The sequence below is a fragment of the Bos javanicus genome, chromosome 17, assembly GCF_032452875.1.
Source record: "Bos javanicus breed banteng chromosome 17, ARS-OSU_banteng_1.0, whole genome shotgun sequence".
In the NCBI taxonomy this organism is placed as follows: Eukaryota; Metazoa; Chordata; class Mammalia; order Artiodactyla; family Bovidae; genus Bos; species Bos javanicus.
In genome coordinates this window covers 40798453-40825800 of record NC_083884.1, presented here as the reverse complement: position 1 = coordinate 40825800, position 27348 = coordinate 40798453, and the positions used below count along the sequence as shown (strand labels likewise).

At 44.1% G+C, this 27348-nt stretch overlaps 1 protein-coding gene and 1 long non-coding RNA gene across 5 annotated transcripts in view; one reads left to right on the top strand and one right to left on the bottom strand.

The window, feature by feature from the left end:
* Positions 1-12024: 12024 nt before the first annotated feature.
* LOC133228666 (uncharacterized) lies at positions 12025-19529 on the bottom strand. 2 transcript variants are annotated; one of them, XR_009730327.1, is made up of 4 exons: positions 19276-19529; positions 18503-18614; positions 16840-17926; positions 12025-16266 (listed from the first exon to the last, which is right to left on the bottom strand). It is a non-coding gene; the product is annotated as an uncharacterized LOC133228666 (long non-coding RNA). The 2 variants fall into 2 exon arrangements; XR_009730326.1 differs by having other exon boundaries at positions 12025-17926.
* A 498-nt stretch (positions 19530-20027) lies between these two features.
* The window catches only part of FNIP2 (folliculin interacting protein 2), a 128118-nt gene continuing 120797 nt past the window's right edge, over positions 20028-27348 (top strand). For 2 of the 3 annotated variants that reach the window (XM_061384310.1, XM_061384306.1), the window contains exon 1: positions 20028-20235. In XM_061384310.1, the coding sequence (XP_061240294.1) occupies positions 20132-20235 (104 nt within the window). In that variant the 5' untranslated portion in view covers positions 20028-20131. The remainder of the gene's footprint in view (positions 20236-27348) is intronic. The other variant, XM_061384313.1, reaches the window with a different exon arrangement.

Sequence of the window (27348 nt, the reverse complement as noted above, 5' to 3'; positions counted from 1 at the left end):
TATTCAAAAGCAGAGACATTACTTTGCCAACAAAGGTCCGTCTAGTCAAGGCTATGGTTTTTCCAGTGGTCATGTATGGATGTGAGAGTTGGACTGTGAAGAAGGCTGAGTGCCGAAGAATTGATGCTTTTGAACTATGGTGTTGGAGAAGACTCTTGAGAGTCCCTTGGACTGCAAGGAGATCCAGCCAGTCCATTCTGAAGGAGCTCAGTCCTGGGATTTCTTTGGAAGAAATGACGCTAAAGCTGAAAGTCCAGTACTTTGGCCACCTCATGTGAAGAGTTGACTCATTGGAAAAGACTCTGATGCTGGGAGGGATTGGGGGCAGGAGGAGAAGGGGATGACAGAGGATGAGATGGCTGGATGGCATCACTGACTCGATGGACGTGAGTCTGAGTGAACTCCAGGAGTTGGTGATGGACAGGGAGGCCTGGCGTGCTGCGATTCATGGGGTTGCAAAGAGTCGGACATGACTGAGCAACTGAACTGAACTGAATATTCCACTGGGTACATGTACTACATCTCCTTCATCCATTCATCTGTTGATTTACATTTGCTGCTGCTGCTGCTAAGTCGCTTCAGTCATGTCCGACTCTATGTGATCCCATAGATGGCAGCCCACCAGGCTCCTCTGTCCCTGGGATTCTCCAGGCAAGAACACTGGAGTGGGTTGCCATTTCCTTCTCCAGTGCATGAAAGTGAAAAGTGAAAGTGAAATCGCTCAGTCGTGTCCGACTCTTAGCGACCCCATGGACTGCAGCCCACCAGGCTCCTCCATCCATGGGATTTTCCAGGCAAGAGTACTGGAGTGGGGTGCCATTGCCTTCTCCTGATTTACATTTAGGTTGCTTCTATATCTTGATTATTGTAAACAGTGCTGTTATGAACATTAGGGTGCAGGTATCTTTTCAAACTAGGGTTCTTCATTTCCTTTGGATATATGCCCAGGAGTGGGATTACAGAATCATACTCTAGCTGTTTTTAGTTTAGTTTTTTTTTTTAAAGGATCTTCCATATTGTTCTCTAAAGTGCCTGCACCAATTTACATTTCAACCAACAGTGAAGGTGGGTTCTTTTTCCCCACATCTTTGACAATGTTATTTCTGTTATTTTTAATCATGGCCATTCTGACTGGAGTGAGGGGTGACCTACACTTTTGATAACTCACTCAAGCTGCCATGCTAAGAACAAGGGAGTGGGATGGAGCAGTTAGGAACAATGGTGTGAGGTAAGAGACAACAAAAACAGGAGAGGTGTGGGATATATCCAGAATGTAGGTATATTTTGAAAGTAGAGTCACCTAGACTAGTCGACAGAAAAATCTAGAATGACTCTAAGATTTTTGAACTGAAAAACTGGAAAGAAAGGCATTGCTATCAATTGCAAGGAAGGCATCTAACAGAGGAACAGGTCAGGAAGGAGCTCAGATGTCAAATCACGGACAGGATTATGCTGAGGTGCTCGTTAAACACAGAAATGGAAATACCAGCTCAACAGCTGGCTACATGAATCTGGGGTTTGGAGAGATCTGGCCAAAGCTACACAATTAGGAAATCAGCACGTATAAAATGGCTGAAGTCTGAGAACTGGATGAGAGCACCAAGTTAGTGCACACAAAGAAGAAAAATGAAAAAGAATCCTCTAGCAAGTGGACGTAGGAGTGGTCAGAGGAGCCACAGAACAGACTGGGAAGGAGCAACGAGTAGGGAAGAGTGGAACCCAGTGCCAAGGCCGGTGAGCCAGACAAAGGAGGTCACCAAGGGGGTGGAGCAGGAAGAGGAGCCTGAACGTGGGCCACTCCATACGTCGTAGTGACACGGGTCATTAAGGAACCTGACCACACACAGTTTGGGATGGCAATATAGTAAACATGAGACTGTGATGGATTCCAGAAAGCAGAGAATCAAGCCTCAAGATGTTACTACCACTCATCCAAAAAAAAAAAAAAAGAATGAAATAATGCCATTTGAGCAGCATGGATGGACCTAGAGATTACTAAGTGAAGTAACTCAGACAGAGAAAGACAAATATTAATATATGATATCACTTACAAGTAGTATTTAAAATAGTGTTATAAATGAACTTATTGACAAAACAGAAATAGACTCACAAACATAGAAAACAAGCTTACAGTTATCAAAGGGGGAAGGGGGGAGAGAAAAATTAGGAGTTTAGGATTGAGAGATATGTAGTATCATACATAAAATAGGTAACCAACAATAACCTACTGTATAGCAAAGGGAACTACATTCAATACCTTGTAAAGACCTACAATGGAAAAGAATCCAAAAAAGAATATTTATTTTTATTATATGACATAATATTTATATATAACTAACAGTGTCAGACTTTATTTTGGGGGGCTCCAAAATCACTGCCGATGGTGACTGCAGCCATGAAATTAAAAGACGCTTACTCCTTGGAAGGAAAGTTATGACCAACCTAGATAGCATATTCAAAAGCAGAGACATTACTTTGCCAACAAAGGTCCGTCTAGTCAAGGCTATGGTTTTTCCAGTGGTCATGTATGGTTGTGAGAATTGGACTGTGAAGAAGGCTGAGCACCGAAGAATTGATGCTTTTGAACTGTGGTGTTGGAGAAGACTCTTGAGAGTCCCTTGGACTGCAAGGAGATCCAACCAGTCCATTCTAAAGGAGCTCAGTCCTGGGTGTTCTTTGGAAGGAATGATGCTAAAGCTGAAAGTCCAGTACTTTGGCCACCTCATGCAAAGAGTTGACTCATTGGAAAAGATTCTGATGCTGGGAGAGATTGGGGGCAGGAGGAGAAGGGGATGACAGAGGATGAGATGGCTGGATGGCATCACCGACTTGATGGACGTGAGTCTGAGCGAACTCTGGGAGATGGTGATGGATAGGGAGGCCTGGTGTGCTGTGATTCATGGGGTCCCAAAGAGTCGGACACTACTGAGCGACTGAACTGAACTGAATATTTATATTATATGTATAACTGAATCCCTTTGGTGTATATCTGAAACTAACACAACACTGTAAATCAACTTTGACTTTTAAAAATTATTTAAAAAGTGCTTATTACTACCAACTTATAAGAAATATAGGTGAGAAAGGAACAGACTGGACAAAGTCATTAGGATGTAGGCAATCAAATCCAGAACGTGGGGACTTCCACAGGAAAAATGACCTTTGTAAAACAAAACAAAAAAATTTAGAAATGGCATGAAAGAGGGGGAGGGGGAAAAACTGTGAGAGATGAAAAACTGCCTCTAAATACAATGTGTTTAGAGACTAAGTTGAGTCAATCTATTATTTAAAAATATTTTTTAGACAATCTAGGAAATTCAAACTCTGATTATGTTTTTAGATTTATTTTACAATCTTGGTGTTGTGACTGGCATTTTTAACAGTCATTATCTATTAGAGATGTATTCTGGAGTATTTACAGGTGAATGATATGATGTCTTGGATTTTGGTTTAAGATTTTCCAGATTTAGGCAAGGAGGGTGCATGAAATAAGATGGACAAAATGTTTACAATCACTGAAACTTGGTAATGATATATGGGGGTTCATTATACTATCTCTCTACTTTTGTGTATGCTGATATTTTTCAAAATAATTTAAGAAGACAGAAGCTAAATTCAAGAAATATAGATAAACAGGAGCAGAGAGATAAAATGATAGCCAGAAGGGAAAGACACTTGAAAGGATTTTTAGATTTTTCCAAGGTGGGAGAAATGAAAAAATACTTGTATGCTCTGGGGAAGGTGAAGTAAAGAGAGAAAATCTGATGATGCAAGAGAGAAGGCAGGATGGCTGGGGCAAAGTCTCTGAATAGACAAGGAGGGATGAGGTCTAGTGCAAAAGTGGAAAAATGGGCAGACGACCCTCAGTAAGAAGAGGCAAAGTGACACAGGATGGGCAGGGGGCAGGGGGTGCGGTGCAGATGTAAGAGGCCAGAGAGTCAGGAGGTAGGCACTTCTTGAAATTTCCTTCCAGAGCCTTCAGCTCCCTCAGTGAAATAGAATGCAATGTCATCAGTCAAAAGTGAGGCAATGGATTAAAGATCTAAATGTAAGACCAGAAACTATATAACTCCTAGAGGAAAACATAGGCAAAACACTCTCTGATACAAATCATAGCAGGATTCTCTATGACCCACCTCCCAGAGTAATGGAAATAAAAGCAAAAATAAACAAATGGGACCTAATTAAACTTAAAAGCTTTTGCACAACGAAGGAAACTATTAGCAAGGTGAAAAGACAGCCTTCATAATTGGAGAAAATAATAGCAAATGAAGCAACTGACAAAGAATTAATCTCAAAAATATACAAGCAATTCCTGCAGCTCAATTCCAGAAAAACAAGTGACCCAATCAAAAAATGGGCTAAAGAACTAAACAGACATTTCTCCAAAGAAGACATACAAAGGGCTAACAAACATATGAAAAGATGCTCAACATCACTCATTATCAGAGAAATGCAAATCAAAACCACAATAAGGTAACATCTCACGCTGGTCAGAATGGCTGCTATCAAAAACTCTACAAACAATAAATGCTGGAGAGGGTGTGGAGGAAAGGGAACCCTCTTATACTGTTGGTGGGAATGCAAACTAGTACAGCCACTATGGAGAACAGTGTGGAGATTCCTTAAAATACGAAATAGAACTGCCATACGACCCAGCAATCCCACTGCTGGACATACACACTGAGGAAATCAGAATTGAAAGAGACACGTGTACCCCAATGTTCATCACAGCACTGTTTATAATAGCCAGGACATGGAAGCAACCTAGATGTCCATCAGCAGATGAATGGATAAGAAAGCTGTGGTACATATACACAATGGAATATTACTCAGCTATTAAAAAGAACACATCAGTTCTAATGAGGTGGATGAAACTAGAGCCTATTATACAAAGTGAAGTAAGTCAGAAAGAAAAACACAAATACAGTATATTAACGCACATATACGGAATTTAGAAAGATGGTAACGACGACCCTATATGTGAGACAGCAAAAGAGACACAGATAAAAAACAGACTTTTGGACTCTGTGGGAGAAGGCGAGGGTGGGGTGATTTGAGAGAATAGCACTGAAACATGTATGTTATCATATGTGAAATAGATCACCAGTCCAGGTTCGATGCATGAGGCAGGGTGCTCAGGGCTGGTGCATTGGGGTGACCCTGAGGGATGGGATGCAGAGGGAGGTGGGAGGGAGGGTCAGGATGTGGAACACATGTATGTACACCCATGGCTGATTCATGTGAATGTATGGCAAAAACCACCACAATATTGTAAAGTAATAAGCCTCCAATTAAAATTTTTTTTAAAAAAGAGTGAGGCTGGGGGACTTCCCTTTTCTCTGGCTAGATTCCATAAGTGAGCTCAGGGGAGGAAGAAGTAGGATGTCCAGGCTTGTAGTCATGCCAGGTGAGTATTGAAATGCAAGGGAGAGCCCAGGGCATTGAGAGTTGTATTCTTCAGAGCCAAGCTAGGCTGCTGCAACAAAGCCACCCAACATTAATTCTGCGACTTAAAGCAGATTTTATTTCTATTTCAGGCAACAGGCACAAGTGACCATTCCAGGTCACTGGGCCTCAGCTTTAGATGATCCTTTAGACGTGGAGGGAAGGGCCTTCTCTCGTCTGTCTTTCATGACAGGGTTTTATTCCCATCTGAATCCTGAAGACTGAGGAGCAGGTACATCTTCACCTGTTATATGGAGGGGGAAGAAAGCACAGGGAAGAAGCACTGCCCTTGCTTTAAGGGCCTAGCCTGCAGGAGCCGCACATCACTTAGGCTCACTTTGATGTTCTCGTTTAGTCACTAAGTCATATCCGACTCTCTGTGACCCCATGGACCCGCCAGGCTCCTCTGTTCATGGGATTCTTCAGGCAAGAATACTGGAATGGGTAGCCATTTCCTTCTCCAGGGGATCTTCTGGATCCAGGGGAAAGAACCACTCTCTCCTGCATTGGCAGGAGAATTCTTTACCACTGGGTCACCTGGGAAGTCACATTGCATTGGTAAAATGTTAGTCCCGTGGCCACATTTAATTCAAGGAAGCCCAGGAAATGCAGTGTGTATGGCGTGCTGCAATTCATGGGGTTGCAAAGAGTCGGACACAACTGAGCGACTGATCTGATCTGATCTGATCTGATGGCCAACTACATGCTTATCTACAATTCTATCATTTTGGAAGAAAGAGGATGGATACAGCAGGTGGATAATTACAACATAGTGCAGGGGAGTGATATACTAACTGACCAAGGGTGCATCTAAGCTAGAAGGAGTAACAGGCTCCGAGGGGATGAGGCTAGGTGGATCAAGGGGCTGTGGTCCTCAGTGCAATGACAGGTGTTAGGGAACCAGAGGTGGCAGGGGCGGTACCAGAGGAGGCTGGCCATTGGGAATATGAAGGACTTACTGTTACAGGTGAGGTCAACCTTTGATAAAGGCAAAATCCCAGAACAAAGGAGGTCAAGGAGCCGAGGGCTAGGGAGCTGCAGGCTGAGCCAAATGGACATTAACATGACTTCAGTTATGACAGGACTGCTCTTGGAGACGACTGGGCGCAGCTGCTAAAATCTCTGTGAAATGAGGGCAAAGGACAGTGAGGCAAATCTAACGACGTCAGATTCAAAGCCGGGTGGGGGGAGGGGAGCACTTTGAAAGTAGCCTCGAGGGGCAAGGAAACCCCAACTCCACCTGCAGGCGGAAGAGCACAGCTGGCAGGATAGAGATAAAGACCCCGGGGAGAGGGCTCGGGAAGCCACAGTCCCCTCGGGAGCCTCGGGTTTGGGTGCAGCAGGCAGCGGAGGGGCAGGCTGGGTTGTGCAGGGGAAGGGGTGCACAGTGAGCACTGGGCTGGGTGCAGGGAAGGGAACCTGGCTCAGAGCTGCCTGGGGATCAGAGTCCGTGAGACCCCTGGTAACCTGCAGGTCCGCTGTCTTCCTGTGGCGTTGACGTAAATACACAGGGAGGAAGGGATCATGGGATGAATCCTGATGGTTTCAGGATAGCAACGTGGGGCGCCTGGGGTAGGGAGAGTGAGGTCTTTCCAAGAATTCCGGGGCCGTCTCTTAGCTCCTGCCACTGCCCCCAAAATGGGAGAGGGGGGCCCTGAGCACCCTGCAGAGGGTGGATGGCTCTCTTGAGGAAGGGCGGGGCTTTCCTTTGACTCCTGGGTCACAGTCACTGAGGATTTGGTGGCATCTCTCCAGCCTCCCTTTGTGATTGAAGCCTAAAGGACACGGACCCACCAAGATCATCAGGTCTCCACACACTCCCGAAATGGACTCCTGCTGCCTGGAAGTCTCCTTCTTCTCTAACCAGGGGTCTGTCACACACACATACACACAGTGTGCAGAGGCTCGGGCTGGTTCCTAGTCCACGGCGACGCCCACCAGCCTCCCCGACCCTGACCGTGTCCACTACGGTGGAAGGTAGGGAAAGGAGGACCGGCCTCCGCGTGAGAAGTTCCTCCAGGCAGCGGACTGAGCCTGAGGGGATGGTGGGACAGACAGATGGACCCAGGGCCTCCACTCAGATTCCTTCACCACTCCACCACTGGTTAGTCTTTGTGTTTAACATGTTCATTATTTAAGAGACCAACTAAGTTTTTGACATTTAGGCAGTAGACATCCTTTTCATTATTAAAAAAATTTTTTTTTTTTTTTTTTTTAAATTTTGGCTTCACAGCATGGCTTGTGGGTTCTCTGACCAGGGACTGAACCCTGAGCCACAGCAGTGAAAGTGCTAAATCCTCACCTCACCACTGGACCGCCAGGGAACTCTCCACACATCCTTTTTAAAAGAAAATTTTAAAAGATCCTTGATGTTCAGTGAAAACAGTGTTTCAGGAATCCTCACAAGTGGAAAGACTTTTAGCATTTTTCTCAGAGCCTTAGGAAATGAGAAGCATAGATTTATCTCCTCTGGCTCTCTGAGTGAATCCATACTGGGAGAATCTGTTTAATATCCAGGTCGTTTTGTCTTCTCTTTGGTTAAAAAAAATATATCAAACAGCTTGTCAAACCTGCCATGCGGTATAATTAAGCCACACTTTATCATCTAGTTTTAAGGAACTATAATTCCTTTGAATCTTTTCCAGGAATCTACCCCCGATTCTTCCTGTTGTGTTTCTAGTTTATGAATCAGGTCTTTCATTCATTTATTTATTCAGCAAGTTTTCTTTCCTTAGCAACGGTTCCAGCATAGCTTCGTCCTAGGCACTTAGGAGGTTATAAAGGAAGTCTATTTCCAGTTTGACAAGGGTTTACAATCTATTTTGGATGGCAAGAGGAAAAAAAAGAAAGGAAGGAAGGAAGAAGGGAGGGAGAGAAGGAGGAAAGAAGTGTGGAAGAGGGGAGAAAGAAAGTGGTCAAAATATATGTCAAGTTCAGAAAGAAACTCATGTGAAACCCATGAAACAAAACCTGTAAAACTTCACTGTGGGACATGAAACAAGCCTTGCAGACACAGACAGGTGTGCTGGGTTCCTGGATGGGAGGACTCAGTACTGGAACAATATCAAATATGCCCCAACTCATCTAAAACTCAGTGTACTGCAATAAGCATCCCAACCCAGATTTTTACAAAATTGACAAGTTGATCATGAAACCTTGATTTGGGAAAAGTAAATAGGAGCCAAAAAAGTTTTTTTAGGAAAATGAGAGTGAGGGACTTACCCCTGACAAAAAATCAAAATACCCTCAAAATCTATTGAGTTGGCCAAAAAGTTCATTCTGTTTTAAGTAGAAGTAAAAGACATGTTTCTTATTTTCATGAAGAACTTCACTGAACCTTGTATTCACTAACTGAATGAACTTTATGGCCAATCCAGTATAATAATGAGAGTATCATGATTGACTGGAAAGGAAAAAAAAGCGTAGAAGAGAATAGAAAGACTATTAAAAACACTTGGGAGTTAACGCTAACTTCTCATAGTGAGTTTTTCACATGTGGACACCAGTCCAATTTTTAATGTTTAGAACACAATGATTTTTAAAAATATGACTTGGAAAAAATTATAATGCTGTAACAAAAATCCTTCCATTCTCACCTACTTATTTATGTCAATAGGGTTTCTCAGTGTTTACATCTATAAAAATGAATGAAAAGTAAGTTTAATGTTGAATCTGTCTCATCCGCACAATGAGTAATTTTTATCCATAAAATTGAATAAACTGAATCTTATCTTTCTCCATCATTGAGAAATACATTTATAGCAGAATTTTATTTTTTATCTTTAAGACACAAATCTATGTCATATTGATAAATTTTGTATTAGCCCAGATAATTAATTTAAATTTATACACATATTTTGTTACATAGTAATTGAATAAACAAATGTTTTCAAGGATAAATGTTTTACATTAAGATAAAATTATGTGGGAGAAGTGAAATAGAAATATTAATTCAAGGATATCAAAGAATGATACAAGATCTTTGGCTGTTAAAGAAAAGGTATCGTATTTTGGGGACATAGATTTCATTTTAATTTTTTGTATACTGATGTAATTGATTCTGTGGCTTTTTTTCTACAATAGTTTCTATTGTGAGACTATAGCATAGTAGTTAAAAAGATAAAATTCCAGTGCCAGACTGGTGGTTTCCAATCATTGCGTGGTTGTACATTAGCTGTGCTCAGCTACTCAGCTGTATCAGTTTTCTCATCTGTAAAATGGGAGTAATAACATGACTTCCCTCACAGGGATATTGCCAAGGATAAATGAGCTAGTAACAGGACAAGGTCTGGGACACAATAAGTGTTATGGATGGACTTGCTATTATTTTTAAGAAATAGTGTGCCACAGCTAAGAGTATCAGAGATGACTAATCTTTTAATAGGAAATATTTGATATGTGAACTGGTGTACAATCTGCTTAAATAACTAATAATAGCCATGCTATATGTTATTATTTATTCAACAAATATTAATAGTAACTTGGCTATTGGTTTGTGTTGGTCTATGTGATGCATCTTTTTTAAATGCTTTATACTTTTTAAAGATATTCACTCTATTTATCTATTTGGTTGTACCAGGTATTGCGCGTCCCTGGTGGCTCAGACAGTAAGAAATCTGCCTGCAATTCAGGAGACTTGGGTTCGATCCCTGGCTCAGGATGACATGCAGGATCTTTAACTGCGGCATGTGGGATCTAATTCCTTGACCAGGGATCAAAACTGGGCCCCCTGCATTGGGAGTACAGTCTTAGCCACTGGACCACCAGGGTAGTGCCTTTAATACTCTTCATAGCTACTAAAATAAACAAGTAACTTCTCTAACTGCTTAATGTATAATACATTTAAAGAAAATATACAAATCAAAATTTAATTCCTTCCAGAAATTAATCTGAAATCATATTTTACTGCCTAGTTGAATCCAAATCTTCCTTTTTTTTTTTTTTTTGTATTCCAGTCCCCTATAATGAAAAGGACATCTTTTTTGGGTGTTAGTTCTAAAAGGTCTTGTAGGTCTTCATAGAACCGTTCAACTTCAGCTTCTTCAGCGTTACTGGTTGGGGCATAGACTTGGATCACCGTGATATTGGATGGTTTGCCTTGGAAATGAACAGAGATCATTCTGTCATTTTTGAGATTGCATCCAAGTACTGCATTTGGGACTCTTGTTGACTACGATGGCTACTCCATTTCTTCTAGGAGATTCCTGCCCACAGTAATAGATATAATGGTCACCTGAGTTAAATTCACCCATTCCTGTCCATTTTAGTTTGCTGATTCCTAAAATGTGGACGTTCACTCTTGCCATTTCCTGTCCATTTTAGTTTGCTGATTCCTAAAATGTGGACGTTCACTCTTGCCATCTCCTGTTTGACCACTTCCAATTTGCCTTGATTCGTGGACCTAATATTCCATGTTCCTATGCAATATTGCTCTTTACAGCATCAGACCTTGCTTCCATCACCAGTCACATCCACAGCTAGTTTTTTTTTTTTTTTTTTCCTGCTTTGACTCCATCCCTTCATTCTTTTTGGAGTTATTTCTCCACTGATCTCCAGTGGGATATTGGATACCTACTGACCTGGGGAGTTCATCTTTCAGTGTCCTATCTTTTTGCCTTTTCATACTGTTCATGGGGTTCTCAAGGCAAGAATACTGAAGTGGTTTGCCATTTCCTTCTCCAGTGGACCACATTAGGAGATCAGTCCTGAGTGTTCATTGGAAGGACTGATGTTGAAGCTCAAACTCCAATACTTCGGCCACCTGATGCAAAGAGCTGACTCATTTGAAAAGACCCTGATGCTGGGAAAGATTGAGGGCAGAAGGGGACGACAGAGGATGAGCTGGTTGGATGGCATCACCAACTCGATGGACATGAGTTTGGGTAAACTCCGGGAGCTGGCAATGGACAGGGAGGCCTGGCGTGCTGTGGTTCATGGGGTCACAGAGTCGGATACGACTGAGCGACTGAACTGAACTGAACTAAATCCAAATCACAACTCATGAACTCCTCTAACGTTTTATAAAGACAAAATCCATTTTTAAAAGATTGAAAGGTGAAATAAACTTAAGGAAGGCTGGCTTATGTCAACTTACTAAAATATTGAATAAAAGTACAAAGTCATCAAATCACCTGCATTAAATTTTCTAGTTGGACTCCAGTACTATTTATGTGGCATTGAATGACAACATAGACACACTTTTTCAACTGAATAAAGTTTAACTATGTGCTTGGTCAATACCATTGGTAGGTGCCAATGGATCCATGTTAACTTTTTGAAGCCACTAGTTTTCTGGGTTTTGTTGTTGTTGTTGTTGTTAATTGAAGTATAGTTGATTTAGTATATTTTGTGTTAGTTACAGGTGTATCAAGCCACTCGATTTATATTCAATGTACTGCAATAGTAAAGCACTGGGTTCTCCTTGGTAACCTGTGAGGGACTCAAAATTCAGCCAGTGCTTTCCAGTCTATACCATTAATGAGTTTTACAAAGTGTTTTACTCACTACAACAATAATTAGTTGTGCTTTTTTTCAAATGACTTTTTATTTGGCTGCTATTGGGTCTTAATTGGGGCACATGGTATCTTCGTTGTACCACGTGGGATATTTTTGTCATGGCTGGATGGCTCAGTAGTTGTGGTATGTAGGTTTAGCTGCCCCACTGCATGTGGAATTTTAATTTCCTGATGAAGGATCAAAACTGCGTCTCCTGGATTGGACAGAATCTTAACAACTGGGCCACTAGGGAAGTCCCTTAGCTGTGCTTTTGACCTTAAATAATGAGTAGAACCTCAATTATTTTTGGAAGGAAGGCAGACAGAGAACAGAAATGCTTAAACTCTTTTGGGTTTGGGGGCATCAAGGAGAATGGGAAAAGTAGGGACTCTCCCCCAAAGAAATGCATATTCTTGCAAAACTGTGTAGCATTTCAGGGGATCTGAGTGATGTTTCTCAAAGTATTGTCCACGAACCTCTACATCCAAATTTCTTGAGATTCTATTGAGATTCTATTTAAAGGTCATTTCCTGAGTCCCACTCTCACTAGATTGGAATCTCACAGAATCAGGCCCAGAAATAGGACATTAACAATGTCCACAAGTGAGACTGTTTAAAAATAAACTTTATTTTTTTAATCAAAGGAAAACACACACACAAACACATTCATATGTATCATTTAAAAAGTCAAACAGTATTAAAAGGCTTATAATAAAACCCAGCAGCCTCCTACTCCACCCTTCCCCTCACCCAGGTCCAGCCGTATAGGCTGCCGCCTTCAGCTTTTCTAGCTAGTTTCACTGATGTCTTCCTGCATAACTTAAAAAAATTATATGCTCTGTCACTATTTCTTGATTTTCCAATTTAAGACTTTGTCTCTTGACCTCCTGCTATTGTGAATAAATTGACTCTCCCCCCTTTTCCCCAACTCTTTTTTTCTTCCCTCCCCCAACACAGTCACACATAATTTCTGCCAAATCAATAGCTGATGTTACATTGGTGGGACTACACAAATACTGTCACTCAGTGACCAACAGCCAAGTAATGTATTGCAACCACACTTTTTCTTTTCCTTCCCAAGCATACTTTTTTCCTAAAGTTAATAACTGCCTCATTTTATCACTTGTTTGGTTTTCCAGCTACCTATTGTTCATTTTCCCCCAGTGCTCCAGCATCTGTGCACATACTTATAAAGAATATATTCCTGGACTTCCCTGGTGGTCCAGTGGTTAAGAATCTGCCTACCAATGCAGGGGACATGAGTTTGATCCCTGGTCCAGGAAGATTCCATGTACCACATGGCAACTAAGCCTGAGGGCCATAACTACTGAGCCCGTGTGCTGTAACCACTGAAGTCCGGGTGCCCTAAAGTCTGTTCTGCAATAAGAGAAGCCAATGAAGACTGTGCACAGTCAAATAAATAAGCATTTACATAAATAAGTAATTTTTTAAAAGAATATATTCCTATGCTGGAATATTTATGTTCTGTTTTTCATAGCTACCTCTTCCCTTCTCCTTCCTGTCCCTGGCCTGGCTGTTTTCTAGAAGCCCTGGGTCGCTCCTTCCTGCCACTTTACTGCCTTTCTTCCTAGTATTATCTTGCCTTATCTTTCCTTTTCTTGTTTTAACTCCTTATTTTGCTACATACCTCTTTCATCTGCCTGAGAAAGAATGGAGGTGCCATGTTTAAGAGCTTGTGTATCTAAAAATGTGTGTATTCTACACACATACTGAGTTATGGTTTAGTTTGGTCAAGGGTTCTAGGATGAAAACAGTCTTCCCTCTGAAAGTTTAAGGTGGGGCTTTGTTGTCTGTCACCATCAAGAGCGGCCAGGAATGACTCTGATGCGGTTCTGAATCCTGCTCCATTTTTTCAGGACTAGCTTTTCTCTCTGAAAGTTTTTACAATTTTTCTCCTTACCCAAGATGTTCTGAAACTTATGATGCTATGCCATGAAGCAGGATTCAAGAAAAATGTATTGTTCTAGGTGGGCCCTTATCCCTATAGGGATGCCTACCCTTCAGTTAGGGCTTCCCTTGTAGCTCAGTCGGTAAAGAATTTGCCTGCAGTGCAGGAGACCTGGGTTCGATCCCTGGGTTGGGAAGATCCCCTGGAGAAGGAAATGGCAACCCACTCCAGTATCCTTGCCTAGAAAATCTCATGGACAGAAGAGCCTGGTGGGCTGCAGTCCATGGGGTCGCAAAGGGTCGGGCACGACTGAGCGACTAACACTTACTTACCCTTCAGTTATGGGAAATTTTATTATTTCTTGGGTAATTTACTCCCCTCTGTTTTCTCTGATCTCTTTTCTAAAGGTCCTATTAGTAAGTTCCTGGATGAATTCTGTAACATTCTCATCTTGTCTTTTCAATTTATCATTTTTTCCAACTTTATCCCTCAGTTCCTTTTACTGAGTGTTTTGTTTACATCATCATATATTTAATTTTTGAGAGCACCTTCTTGTTGAGTGTTCTTTTATTCATCACTTGTCATTTTTGTGTTACAGGCATATCTTCCTTTGTCCCTCACGTGCTATTCATCAATTACAGCTTTTTTAAAAATTAATTAAGATTTGGTTGCATTGGGTCTTTGCTGCTTTCTGAGGGCTTTCTCTAGTTTTGAGGAGTGGGGGCTACTCTTTGTTGCAATGCTTGGGCATCTCATTTGGTGGTTTCTCTTGTTGTAGAGTACAGGCTCTAGGGTGGGCAGGGCTCAGTAGCAGTGGCACATGGGCTTTGTTACTTCGAGGCATGTGGGATCTTCCCAGACCAGGGATCAAACTCATGTCCCCTGCATTGTCTGGCAGATTCTTGTCCACTGTGCCACCAGGAAAGTCCCATCAATTACAGCTTTGAAGTCTCCATCTCCTTGCATTGTCTCTGTTCACCCCATAATGCTTTTTTGCTTCTGTATTTTCCTTACCATGTTGCAGGTGTTCATCACATGGTTTGTGATTCTGTTTGGACTTCTGTTCATACTGAAGAGTGAAACTCTAAACATTTTATGAAAGATTGTTGGTGTGGAGTACTGATTTGTGAAATCCATGAGCAGATGCTCTAGTAGAACACTGGCCTTCCACTGGGCTCCCACCATTGCAAACGTCGGGAGAACTTTTCTCTGACACCATCTCTTTCTTTGAGCGAGGCACTCACCTGATGCCCCTCTTTGGTCTACGGATGGATGGACAGGGCCTGGCTGTGCAGGCTAAGGACAGAAAGGACCTGGAGTCTAACTAGTTCATGTGGAAACCCTCACCCATCCTTCAGGGACCTTCACCTCCCAACAGCAGAGGCTTCAGAGTCTCTGGGGGGACTGACAGGCATCTTCATTCTTGGGTTTGAACTCCTCCTCTGATCAGTTGGTTACTCCTCCTTCATCCACTTTCCACCTTCAAACACTTGTCCTTGCCAAATGTTTGTGGAAATCTCCCCCTCCCTTTGTTCTTGTTCCTTGCAGACCAACACCTTGGCTCACCTTTGTCATTTTAGTGGGCTTTGAAAAACTGGGGAGCAAGGCAAAACATTTATGGGCAAATCACAAGTTTAAGCAGAATTCTAAAGTAATTCTTGTGCAACAAACACGGCTAAAGCATGGGTGGTATTGGAAAGCTGGATGACTATTGGCTAAATACATGAACTAGATAAATTCCTATAGAATTAATGATTTAAGAACAACAAACTATACTGTTTGTTGAATTACTGACTTAGGTGCTCATCAGATCCACAAATAAAAATCCCTCTGAAACAAACAAATGAACAAAAGAGGGGGAAAAAAAAAAAGAAAGAAAAAGGAAGGAAGGTAACAAATATATTATGTGTAGCTATTTCTATCTACCCAGGTTGCCAGATGAAAACATAACTATATTCATCTTTGTACTTACCTCCCTTCTCTAAATTTTATGCACTGTGTATGAGTGTGAATGAGCGTATGGGAGAGGGTTTCTATATTTCTCCCAAGACCTCATCTATAGAGGTGAAATAAAGTCCACAGAATCTGAAATAAGTGCATTAATTTAAGAGGCTTTTATTGAGTGCTGGATCAAAGTTACACACCTTAGAGTCATTAATAAGCAGGTAAGTGTTACCTGAAAAGAACCTATCTTTTTAAAGTTTGGAAGAAGGAAGCATCTTATGGGCAATTTTTTAAACCAAGAAGTAAAACTATCACATCAACATTTTTATTTAATTTGTTCAAAAAACCACATGCCTGATGCCTGCTATCTCACAAGATCCACGAATGGAGCTGGAGGTGCAAAAATCCATAATCCTCTGTTCTGTCAATAGCTGTATTCAAGGGACCGGGTCCATTTGGGTAATATTCCTCTAAATTTAGGAAAATGTGGAATAAAAAGTTGACTTTTTTATCTTTAAACTTACAGTAAAATTTAGTTCAAAATTATTTTTACCATTCCTTTATTCTTACCTCCTGTTAATAATTTGAAAAAATTATGACAAAAATATGAAAACAACAGAACAGGTCCATTGGTGATGACTGTTTTATCTGGTACACTGAGGGTTAAGCAGGTAGGGTTTTTTTGTCTCAAATGACAAGCAATCCAGGACAGAAAACAGGACCCTCTCTTATATGCTGCTTTTGGCTTCAGATACAAGAACCATTATCTCATCAAATGAGGGGGAAGGTTGGGACTATTATCTCATCGAATGAGGTACAAGGATTGTGCCTCAGAAATGTTATCGAGGGCCACACCTCTCTGCTCTGGCTGGTTTCATGCTCAGGCTGCAGAACAGCTATAGCATTACAAAGAAGAAAAAACCCCACCCCTCTCCTTATAGCTATCTACAAAGAGTGAGGAGACTTCCAGAATGTCTCCTCTGCCAGCTCCTTTCCCTCTTGCCTCCTTGCCTAGAATAGCCTCCCATTCCCCATTAGCTCACCTTGCAAAAGCAATGGGATTACCCGTAGATCATTCAGACTCAGTTTGGGCACAGTTGGCTTGCCCTGAGGCACCCTGGGCCGGGAGAGGAACAGACACCTGAACAAGACTGGGCTTCTATTGGGAAGAATGGGTAACAGGTATCGGGTAGGCTAAGGGACAACGACAGTCTGATCGTAGAAGCAACACACCTGAAGCAATTTACAGAACTCACACTGATGCCAGGGAATGCGCACCAGGTCTCAGGATGGACCAGGACAAGTTAGACAGCCTTGTCCACCTTAGTGCTGTTGTGTATCTCCAAACGTTCAGGATATTGTTTGATTTCCTCCTCCTCTTGATGCCTACAGGATGAGCCAGTGGATGTATTTTCCAAAACGGAGTAGGGTGGGGTGGGTGAGATGAATAGAAGGACCGGTGCTGGAGCCTGGGGTGATGTCAAGCCTCAGGAAGAGGCAGTGACCCACAGATGACAGGGGGCACACGGGACTTCAAAAAAGGCCCGAGATGGCCAAGAGGAGAAATAATGAAAGCGAGGTGCTACAGCTGTCCAGAGTTGCCTCCCAAAACTCAGTTCGTTAGGACTTTTATAACACTTTAAAATCCAAGGCAAGAGAGGTGTGGCCAGAACTAGGATGAGGAACAATGTGGTGTTGAGAGGAAGCAAAGTGAAAAAAGGGCACCATTTCAGTTCCTTTTTTTCTCCCCTGAGAACGTTCTTAATAGCTTTAAACGCACACTTTTTCTTTTAGAGGTGCCCAATCAGGTCCAAAACTGAAGATACTGGTGGGGCAGGCTGAGTTTTTAATTGCCTCTGGTGAGTGTTCCTGCACCCTAGGATGGGGCTGGGACAGAAACAGCCCTAGGAAGTGAGGAACAAAGGTCATGCCAAATTCCTCTACGGTATGCTGTTACAAAAGCTGCTATGCACACCACAGAGTGTCCAGATTTTACTTTCAAGAATAAAAGACCTGACTTCCCTGGTGGTCCAGTGGATAAGAAGCCACACTTACCAGGTCGCTCAGTGGTAAAGAATCCACCTGCCAATGCAGGAGACTCAAGTTCGATCCCTGGGTGGGGAAGGTCACCTGGAGGAAGAAATGGCAACCCATTTGAGTATTCTTGCTGGGAAAAATCTCATGGACAGAGGAGCCTGGTGGGCTACAGTTCATGGGCTGGCAAAGAGTCAGATGCTACTGAGCACACACAGCCAATGCAGGGGATACAGTTTTCCCTGGTCTGGGAAGATCTCACATCCTGCCGAGTACCTATGTCCCTGCACCACAACTACTTCTGAGCCTGCGCCCTTGAGCCCTCAAGCAGCAACTACTGAAGCAAGAGAGCCCAAAGCCCATACTTTGCAGCAAGAGAAACCACCACAATGAGAGGCTTGAGCACCGCAGCAAAGAGTAGCCCCTGCTTGTTGCAACTAGAGAAAGCCTTTGTGCAGCAACCAAGACCCAGCGCAGTCAAAAACAAAACTACAAGAATAAAAATTAAAGAAAAGAATAAAAGACTTTTTCTGACCAAGGACATGGTAAGGGAGGGTGGTGTTTTGCAGGCTATGTATTACCCAGACCTTGTTTTTAAAATAAAGTTGTAACAGATGAGACCAATACCTGGAATACCAGATACTGACCAATACTGGCAGTCCTGTGGCGTACCTGCTTTCAATAAACAGAACAGCAGAGCTGCAAATCAGGGGTCTGTGCACACTCCATGGTGGGGAAGGATGAACCAGCAAGAATACTGAATCCACCATGTTAATGGTAAAATCTGAAGGAAAAAAACAAGTTTCGATTTCTACCACCTTTTCCTTACCTTTGTGAAATTTCATCACGTCTTCACTCACAGCTAGTATCTCACCAAGGCTAGAAACCTATGCAATAAAAATTGATAATGCAAACTAAAATGGACCCACAAGAGATATTTTGAACTATTTCTATTCATGGAAATACATTTGTCTTTTTGAGTCTCCAGTGGTCCTCCCTCAAACAAGTCTGAGGTGAAGCACTCAGAGTCTGCTGCTCACGAAGGACACGTAGGAGGCAGAGTCGGATCTCAGCTTTTTTTTTTTTTTTAAAGCTGTGGAGCCAGCGTTATAAGGCTAAGGTCCTTCACAGCCCCAGGCTGGAGTGCTCACGGAGATCAGGTGGGGCCGAAAGGTAAGTGAACTCAGGTACCATGGTTAAGTTCTCCCCTTCCCCACATCAAACATCGTTTGCCGTTGGTATCAGACTAGGATGTGGTCTGTTAAATATCAGGAGTGCAGTCCCTTGTTATAAAATAGCGTAAATTCCTAAATCCATGTAGTGAACTCCACGTGCTTTTTGATTTCACGCGCAACTTTTTATGTAACTATGGAAATGGTGGCCGAAGACGCCAAACAGCAAATTATACGACCAAATTTTTTAAATAAATTAAAAAGAAAACTCACAAAAGCAAGCCCATACGGCAGATGTATCAGTACCCTGGGTGTGGTGAGAGTCCACTCAACCCCCAGAGCACGCCTCCGGTGAACGAGCCCGCGCACCTGCACAGGCAGGACCCAAGTTCAGGGGCTTTGTCTCCAAACAACAAAGACCCGCCCTGCAGCTCTCCAGACGCTTCCAACTGACCCCTGCAGCCTCGGGAACCCCGGCATCCCGCAGAGCCGCGCGCCCCCGCCCCACCCCCACGGGACGCTGTTCCCCCCCCCCCCCCGCGGCCCCGCCCCCCCAGAGCGCCACTACCACCAACCCGCCTCCACTCCGGGCCCCGCCCCCGGCCCCGCCCCCTGCGCCCCTGCCTCGACCTTCCCGGCCCACCTGAGCCGCCACCCGACTGTCCCCCTCTCCCACTTCAGCGCTGCGCTCCTCCCCCGCTGGGTCCCCTTTAAGCGTCGTGCCCCACCCCGTGGAGGCTCCCGCCTCCCACATCCCCCCCGGCCCCGCGCCGCCCCGGCCCCTTTAAGCGCCGCGCCCCCACCCACCCCCGAGACCCCCGCCTCCCGCGCCCCTCCCCCGGTCCCCGGCCCCCGCCCCCCGGTTCCGGGGCCGGGCGGGGTCCCGGGGCCAATGGCTGCCGCGCGGCGGCTGCGCTCCTCCCGCGCTCCTCCCGCGCCGGCGGCGGCTCCTCCCGCAGGGAGAACTGTCAGCGCGCGGCGGCGGCGGGCCAGCCCCGTCATATGACCGGCCGGCGGTCCCGGCGCCGAGCACAGCTCCCCGCGCCGCGATGGCCCCGCCGCCGCCCCCGGCCGCGCGCTGAGCCGGGCCAAGGCCGCGGAGCCGCAGCCGCAGCGGAGCCGCAGCGCCATGGCCCCGACCCTGCTGCAGAGGCTCTTCAACAGGAAGGGCGGCGGCGGCTCCGCGGCGGCGACTGCCCCGGGCCGGGCGCCCCGGGAGGGGCCAGCCTTCAGGTGAGGGGCCGGAGACAGGCGGGCAGGGGGCGGAGGGGAAGGGGATGGGGGAAAGGAAAAGGGGACGGGGTCTCCCAGGCCGCTGCCGCCGGCCACGAAGCCCCCGCCTCCGGCACCGCAGGCCCTGGTCCGCACGGTCACGGGCCCCCTTCCCGCTCGCGGTTGCCGGGACTCCCACGGTGCCGCCCGGTGGTCTGGGGGCCGCGGTGGGGGCCGGGGCGCCGCTTCGGCCCTATTGTGTCCGTGACTCTGCTCTGAACTTGGAAGCGCGCGGCGGCACGAGCGCGGCACCCTCCTTCTCCCTGAGCAGGGGACCGGTTCTCGGACGCGTGGATGGGAGCGTGTCGTATCCCCGTCGTGGGGACCCGGCGTGGTGTGTGAGGGGCCCGAGATGCTCTAGGAAGTGGCCGAGGGAGGGGGGCTAACAAAGCTGGGGCGTGTGTGTGCTCGGACCTGCCCTACCAACACGCGCCCCCGGAGACGCGCCACTCGCCCGGGGGGCGCGCTGGCATCTTGGGTGCCTTAGGTTGATTTCTCTGGTTCGTTTCCCCGACAACCTTGTGCGGCGGCTAAGACCATAATTCCCATTTTACAGCCGGGCAGACGTAAAGTCGCAGAGAACCGAGCAGCTTGTCTGGTGTCTGAACTTGCATTTCACTCGAGCTGTGTGACCAGACAGTCCAGTCTGAAATCTCTAGGCTCGTCTGCTTTCAAGGGCTCTTTTAAAAGAGGCCTTTTTATATTGCCTTTCAGCACGCTTACGTTGAGAAGTTCATTTCTTTCCCCTTAACTGTTGTTTTCTAGCAAGTATTTTAGTGAGCATCTACTTCCAATCCTGACACTTTTCGGCTAAAATGTCTTGCAAAAAGAGTTTAAAGTCTTCCTCTCTGTGCACTAGGTCTAGACTTAGTGTAATAAGCCTTTTAAAAGTTTTAAGTGAAACTTTGAATACATTTTGGACTAAGTTTTATGCTCTAGATTTTGTTTTTCTTAAATTCCACTCACTGAAAGCATACAAAGCTCCTGGTTGCAGTTATGTGAATATTACCAGTATTTAGTGTCTGTGGTGTGTGTGTGGGTGTGTGCTGTTGTTTGGAAGGTAAATTGTGAAGACTTGACACACCTTCGTTAAATTCTCCCGTGTTCTGCAGGTGAACTGAATCGTTAAAATTCGAGTAGGGCATTCTGCGCCTTTCACTGCTGTGGGTCCTAGTGATGCTCTGTTGCTTCTGGGAACGGTAGAATTACTTCAGGCTCAGGGTGTGTAATTTCTTCTCTTCCTCCAGTAACCCAGACTTGGTGGGGGGTGGGGAGACAAAGCCTGGAGGGAACAGGGCATGAGTTACAGCTATCTTTGCTTGAGCAGCCGTTGTCTAGGGTGTGAGAGCCCCAAATGCCTGGCCATGGTTTGCCATGCTCTCTGCTCACTTGCCCACCAGTGTTTCCCTCCATCCACAACTGCAATGGAGTGTATTTTGAACCAAAAAAATACTGTGGCTATATTTAGGCCCTGGCCATATTAGGGAAACTGATTCTAACTTGGTGGGAACATTTTCAGTGTAGTGTTCTGACTTCCTGTCAGTGTCTAGTGAAGAACACAAAATTGGGCCAAGGACTGGTTATGGGTTTTGTCTTTGTTGACTGCTTTAGGATTTTCTGCAAGTTTTGTAGGTAAATGTGTTGGAGAGAATTGGTGATCCCAGGACCCTTCAGCAGTGTGTCTGCTGTGGGCTCACCTTGGAAAAGATGAAGTAAAGACTCAGGAAGATGAGGACAAATCAACCATGACACGTCACATTGACCCGGGGCGCCAGGGAGAGTCTTTCCTCCTGCTTTGTCACCTGACTTAACTCTCAGATGCTGTGAAGCCATCCTGGGAAAGCCTCCTGGAAAATGTCCCAGTCCTGCCCTGTATAAGATTTAGCCAAATAGGACATGGCTTGTGCTTTCAGGGGAACGGGTACCTCAGAGGGGTGATGAGCTGCCCTTGGGGGCTCTGTGGTTGTATAGATTTCCAGAAGTTAAGGTGTAAACCTTACCTTAAAACTCTAGCATGCCTAATGTGAATTTAGTGTTTTTCAGTGCATTTAATTACAGGAGGTAACTTGTAGATCTTGAGAAGGAAAGGAAGATTCAGGTAGGCTTTGGGGGCAGTTTTGTATCATAGATTGCTATGTATTTGGGGAAAAACCTAAGTAAAAATAAGATCCAGTTTATATATATACATATTTTTGTTTTAGAGGTTTTCTATATCTTCTTGCAGTGATGGACTTCGCTAGTTATTTTAAACTTTTCCTTACTCCTCCGCGGTCTTGCCCTGGATAGTGCTCTGTTAACCCTGGGCCTCACCACATCCCTGACCTCCCAGCCGTCTTTATGTCCCTCCGGTTCTCTGGAACTTATTAGACAGGAACTTTGAGGACCAGGGTAAGTAGCTTACCTTGCAGGTCTTTTTCAGATCTTTGTACTTCCTGGGCAAAGAATCATCACATTTGAGATTCCTTCTTACGTGTATTTCTTTGAGGATCTTGACAGGAAGCCCATTTCATAGCTTTGAGGAAAGAGCTTGCTAGGAAAACAGGAAAAGAATCAGAAGAGATTGAATTTATAAGTTTGAGAGAAGGAATTATGATTATGGTTTTTGTGAAGTATAAGCTCCATTTAAAGTTATAAAGTTGCATTATGGTCTTGAAATTTGAAAGAATTCTTCTTTTTGCTTTCACTTTTAACTAATTCACACACACACACACACACGCTTTTGAATTTTTTCCAGAAGGATAAATTAGAACAGAATGAGGTTATGTGTCTGGCAGCTCAAATAAGAAATAGAATTGGGTTCCTGGTTGCCTTGCATCTCAGGTCAGCATGTTCATTTTAGGAACTTTTGAAAGCCAAGATGTGTCCACCAACTTCTTTCATGTCTTCTTCAAGTTTGAAATTTTATCTTATTTTTAAATGTCTCTGGTAAATTAGCGGACCAGTTTCCGCCTCAGATGTGTGTGTAAGATGGAGGTGGAAAAGATCATGGGTTATCCAGTGTCTTATTTGGGACCAGGTAGATGAAGGAAGTATGTGTGTCACCTGGGACGTGAGGGGTCAGGAGAGCATCTCAGCCGCTTGGCCACTGACTGTTTAAGTGCTGGGGAGAGACCCCACCCCCACACCCCTCCAGTCCTGAATATTTGAAGTCACATTGCCTAGTTCGTGCTAATCCACGTCTTCCACGTTTAAGTCACCTGCTCCAGGGTTAGTATAATTTAATCCACTTATCGTTATCTGAGAGGGTCTGATGCTTAGCTCGTGGGTGTGTGACTTTGAGCTCCACCTGTACATACCAGGGTAGGACATCTAAGGACAGCAGATCCTACACCGACATGCATCAGCAGCAGAGAACACATTGGAAACTGTAACAGGAAGATAATTCAGACGCTGATAAGGAGCACACTCTTGTGTTAAGTACCTCACTGAGGACACACTGTTCTCATCCTCGCTGTGACTGAGGGCCAGGCCAGGAGTTACTCTTCCCTCTAGCAGGAGGGCTTCCCCCCGCCCGCCCACCAGCTCCCAGGACGCTAGCATCTAACTAGATTTTCCTGGGGTAAGGGAGGAATATTCTGGAAAAAACACAGCTAGCTCCACTACACCACATTTTTAATGATCTTTTTAATAAGACACGTGACACATAAATCATGCGATTCGTCAGTACACCCACCCCACCGCATCTCCTGGTCCTGAGCTGGGCCCTGGAGGGTGTTAAGAATTTGGGGTCAGAGTCTAGCTCATAAGGTGGGTTCCGTTCAAATCACCTGGAGGACCAGTCAAGGAGGCCATCAGTTTCATCCCGCTTTGTGCCACCATGTGTGTGCACAGACCCGCGTGTCTCTCCGTTTCTCTGGGCCTCAGTTTTTGTCATTTGTAAGTAAGGTGATTGGATCCTTCCCGTGTAATAAGGTTGCGATAGGGAGGTAATATATTTGAAAGTAATATATTTGAAAATCTTGTGAAAAGAGTAAAATGCAGTACAGAATGATTTTAAGTATTACCAAGGGCCTCTTAACTCATGGAATTTAGTATCACTCATATTGAGGCTTTTCAAAAACTGAGCTGTTTTTCAGAGGCTGATTTCTCCTTTACTTAGTTGGGATACTTGAGACAGAGCTGAAGCAACTTGTTATTACTTCTCTTTTTCACCTCGATGGTGTTGGTCATGAAACAGATTGAATTTTCAGAGGAGTGCTAAGACCCTCATCAGATTTGGATGAAGGTGGCTGGACAGTCAGGATTGGCTTTAGGAGTGTGGTATGTTTTTCAGAATTATTTGCAAGTTTTTCCTATCAAGAATAAAATCTTATTTAAGTGGAAAGGAAAAATTTGTTAGGTAAAGTGATACAACTGGATGGCGGATGGCACTCTGCAACTGCCAAATCTTTATTTTTTGACTCTGTGTACATATACATGTACATGTGTATTTATATGTGTACATGTGTGTGTATGTGCACATGCAAAGGTGTTCTCTAGAAAAAGTAAAAACAATATAAACTTGTGAATGATATTGAAGGTAGGCGTGGGACCACGCACGTGGGAAGAGGGTGAGCAGCCCTGCTACCAGGATTTTAACTGCAGCGGTCAAGCAGTGGGTGAAATTTTTATTTGATTCTTCTCTGTTTTACATTTGGTTGGTATTTTGGGTTTTGCCCTAATGAATTTGTGTTACTTTTGTGATTTAAGTTATTTTAAATGTTAAGTACGCTCTGGGGTATTTACCATTGTGAGGTAGGGATTAAGTGTAAGATTTGCTGAGAAACCCAATTTGTATAAAAAGTCTTTATAGATTTTCTCTTCTTTGCTACAATAACTGGTAGTTCCTGTTATTAAGACTAATATGCTGTGAATTTTAATAAACTTAACACCTAAGTTCTTGATGATCCTTAGGAGGACAGTTTAATTGGTGAACTTGATAATTGAAGGCGATATTTGTGTGCACAGTTTTTACTAGTGGGGCAAGTTTCCTGCCTCCCCCAACCTCAGCCAGCATGGTGTCCACCAGGCTCAGGAGCTGCAGCCAGGTCCCCAGGTGATCACCTGGATTAAGAGAGATCTAACTAAGATTTATTTGAAGTGTGTTTGGAAAAAGGTAACACAACTTTTTAGATTTGGGGGAAGCTTGAGTAAGTTTAAGGGGCTGGGATTGGATGTTTTTAAAGCTGAGAGACGTATTACAGTTTTAAGTTCTGAATGTGAAATGGTTGTGTTACATGTTGTCATTTGACTTAGCAGGTGGTCTCAAGAGATGGGCTGGTCACGCGGTCTTTTAAAGCACAGAGGGTGGAGGTAAAGAGGGGCTGATTTCTGCCACCGTGGATTTGGAATGTATTTCCCATGGTCTGCCCATCAGATCAGCCTAAGGAAGCCCCTGCAGTTGTTTTTCCTTGGCAAAGGAAGTCGTAAAAGATTGTCCTTGTGCTCCTGAAATGATCTGGCTGTTGGTGTGAACTCCTGGTGGGTGAATCTGATTTGAGAACTGGTGCTGTGCGATTTCCCCAGACACTGTTTTTCTTGGTGTGGGCACAAAAGAACACATGTTTTATCCTGATTGTCCGAGTCCCTTGCTGGCATGAACGATCAGGCCTGCACCATGAGATCACATCCTTGGCTGTAAAAGTCAGTCTTTCCCTTTGTGGATAAAAATGCTAAAATATCTGGTGTGTTCCTACTTACCAAGTGTTCTTCTTATCTCAGGTTTGTGAGAAATGATTATTATGTAAAAGAGGAAAAACAGGATGGACTTTTCCAGCTAACTGGGCATGTAATGGTGACTTCCCTCAACCCCACCCTGTCTGCAAGTGGAACATCCATGACTCACCGCTCAGGCCACACAGACACTCTTTTGCAGCGTATGGGGTGGGGGCAGGATGGGGGTGCAAGGGGGTGGGCTGCTGTCCCTCTGTGTTCAGCCGGAAATGTCCAGCCGCCTCTGTGATGGACTCCTGGGAAGGACAATGTGCCATCTCACACATCATGCTATTTCTTACTGCACTCTATGTTTGTGCCGAAATAACACAATATATTAAGTGCAATAAATGCAACCATTAATACTATGATGTTTTGGGTATGTGTTAGATGGCAGGTGCTTTCTGTTACATGAGATTTCAGTATTAGTGTGAGTCTGGATCCCCCGCTATCATGTTTCTCTCTCTTTAACTATGTGCTTTTCATTCATAGATACGTTTGGAATATTTTTCTAGTTATTTGTCCCTGAATCTTGCTTCATATGTAGATCGTGCTCTGGAATTTGCACCCAGTGTTGTGTTATGAAGAGATAGGTGCCTGCTTTATGAAGATGATTTTATCACCACACTTAAGACATTTTCATCATCATATAAGAGCATTTCTGTTTTTGAGAAAATACACCTTTAAATCAGTGACCACTAGTGTCTGATTATTTATGGATATCTACTTGAAAATGACCACCAGTTCCTGCAGAGTGGTCACTGGGGCAGTAGAAATTCATCCCCCAGAGCTGATGGGGGTTGAGGGGAAACCTGCATATCTGGTGGGAACCTCAGCTGAGTTTCTAGTGAGGATAATTGTATGTTGGATATTAATAATGTAACCACACATCCGTCACATGTGGACAGCCTAAGTAAACTGTGTGTTGATGATAGAAGGATTTTTCTAGAGAAATTGATAGTCCATTTATTTGAATATACCCTAGGTTACATTGTGTAATCCAGCCATCCCCAACCTTTTTGACCCCAGGGATGGGATTCATAGAAGACAGTTCTTCCATGGACCAGGGGAGTATGGGATGGTTTGGGGATGATTCAAGCACATTACATTTATTGGGCACTTTATTTCTATTATTGTTACATCAGTTCAACCTCAGATCATTAGGCATTAGATCTGGGAAATTGGGGATATCAGTAATGGATATCAGTAGAAATGGAATATATACATGAATTTACTTGACAATTTAGCACAACCCAAGAAATATACTAACTTTAGAAGTATCTGGTTTTCCTTGAAGAAAGTGCACTTGAAACCCTGTAATGCTAAATGCTACACTGCTGAGATTTACTTGTCAAACAATCACTGTTTCGTTTTATTTAATTG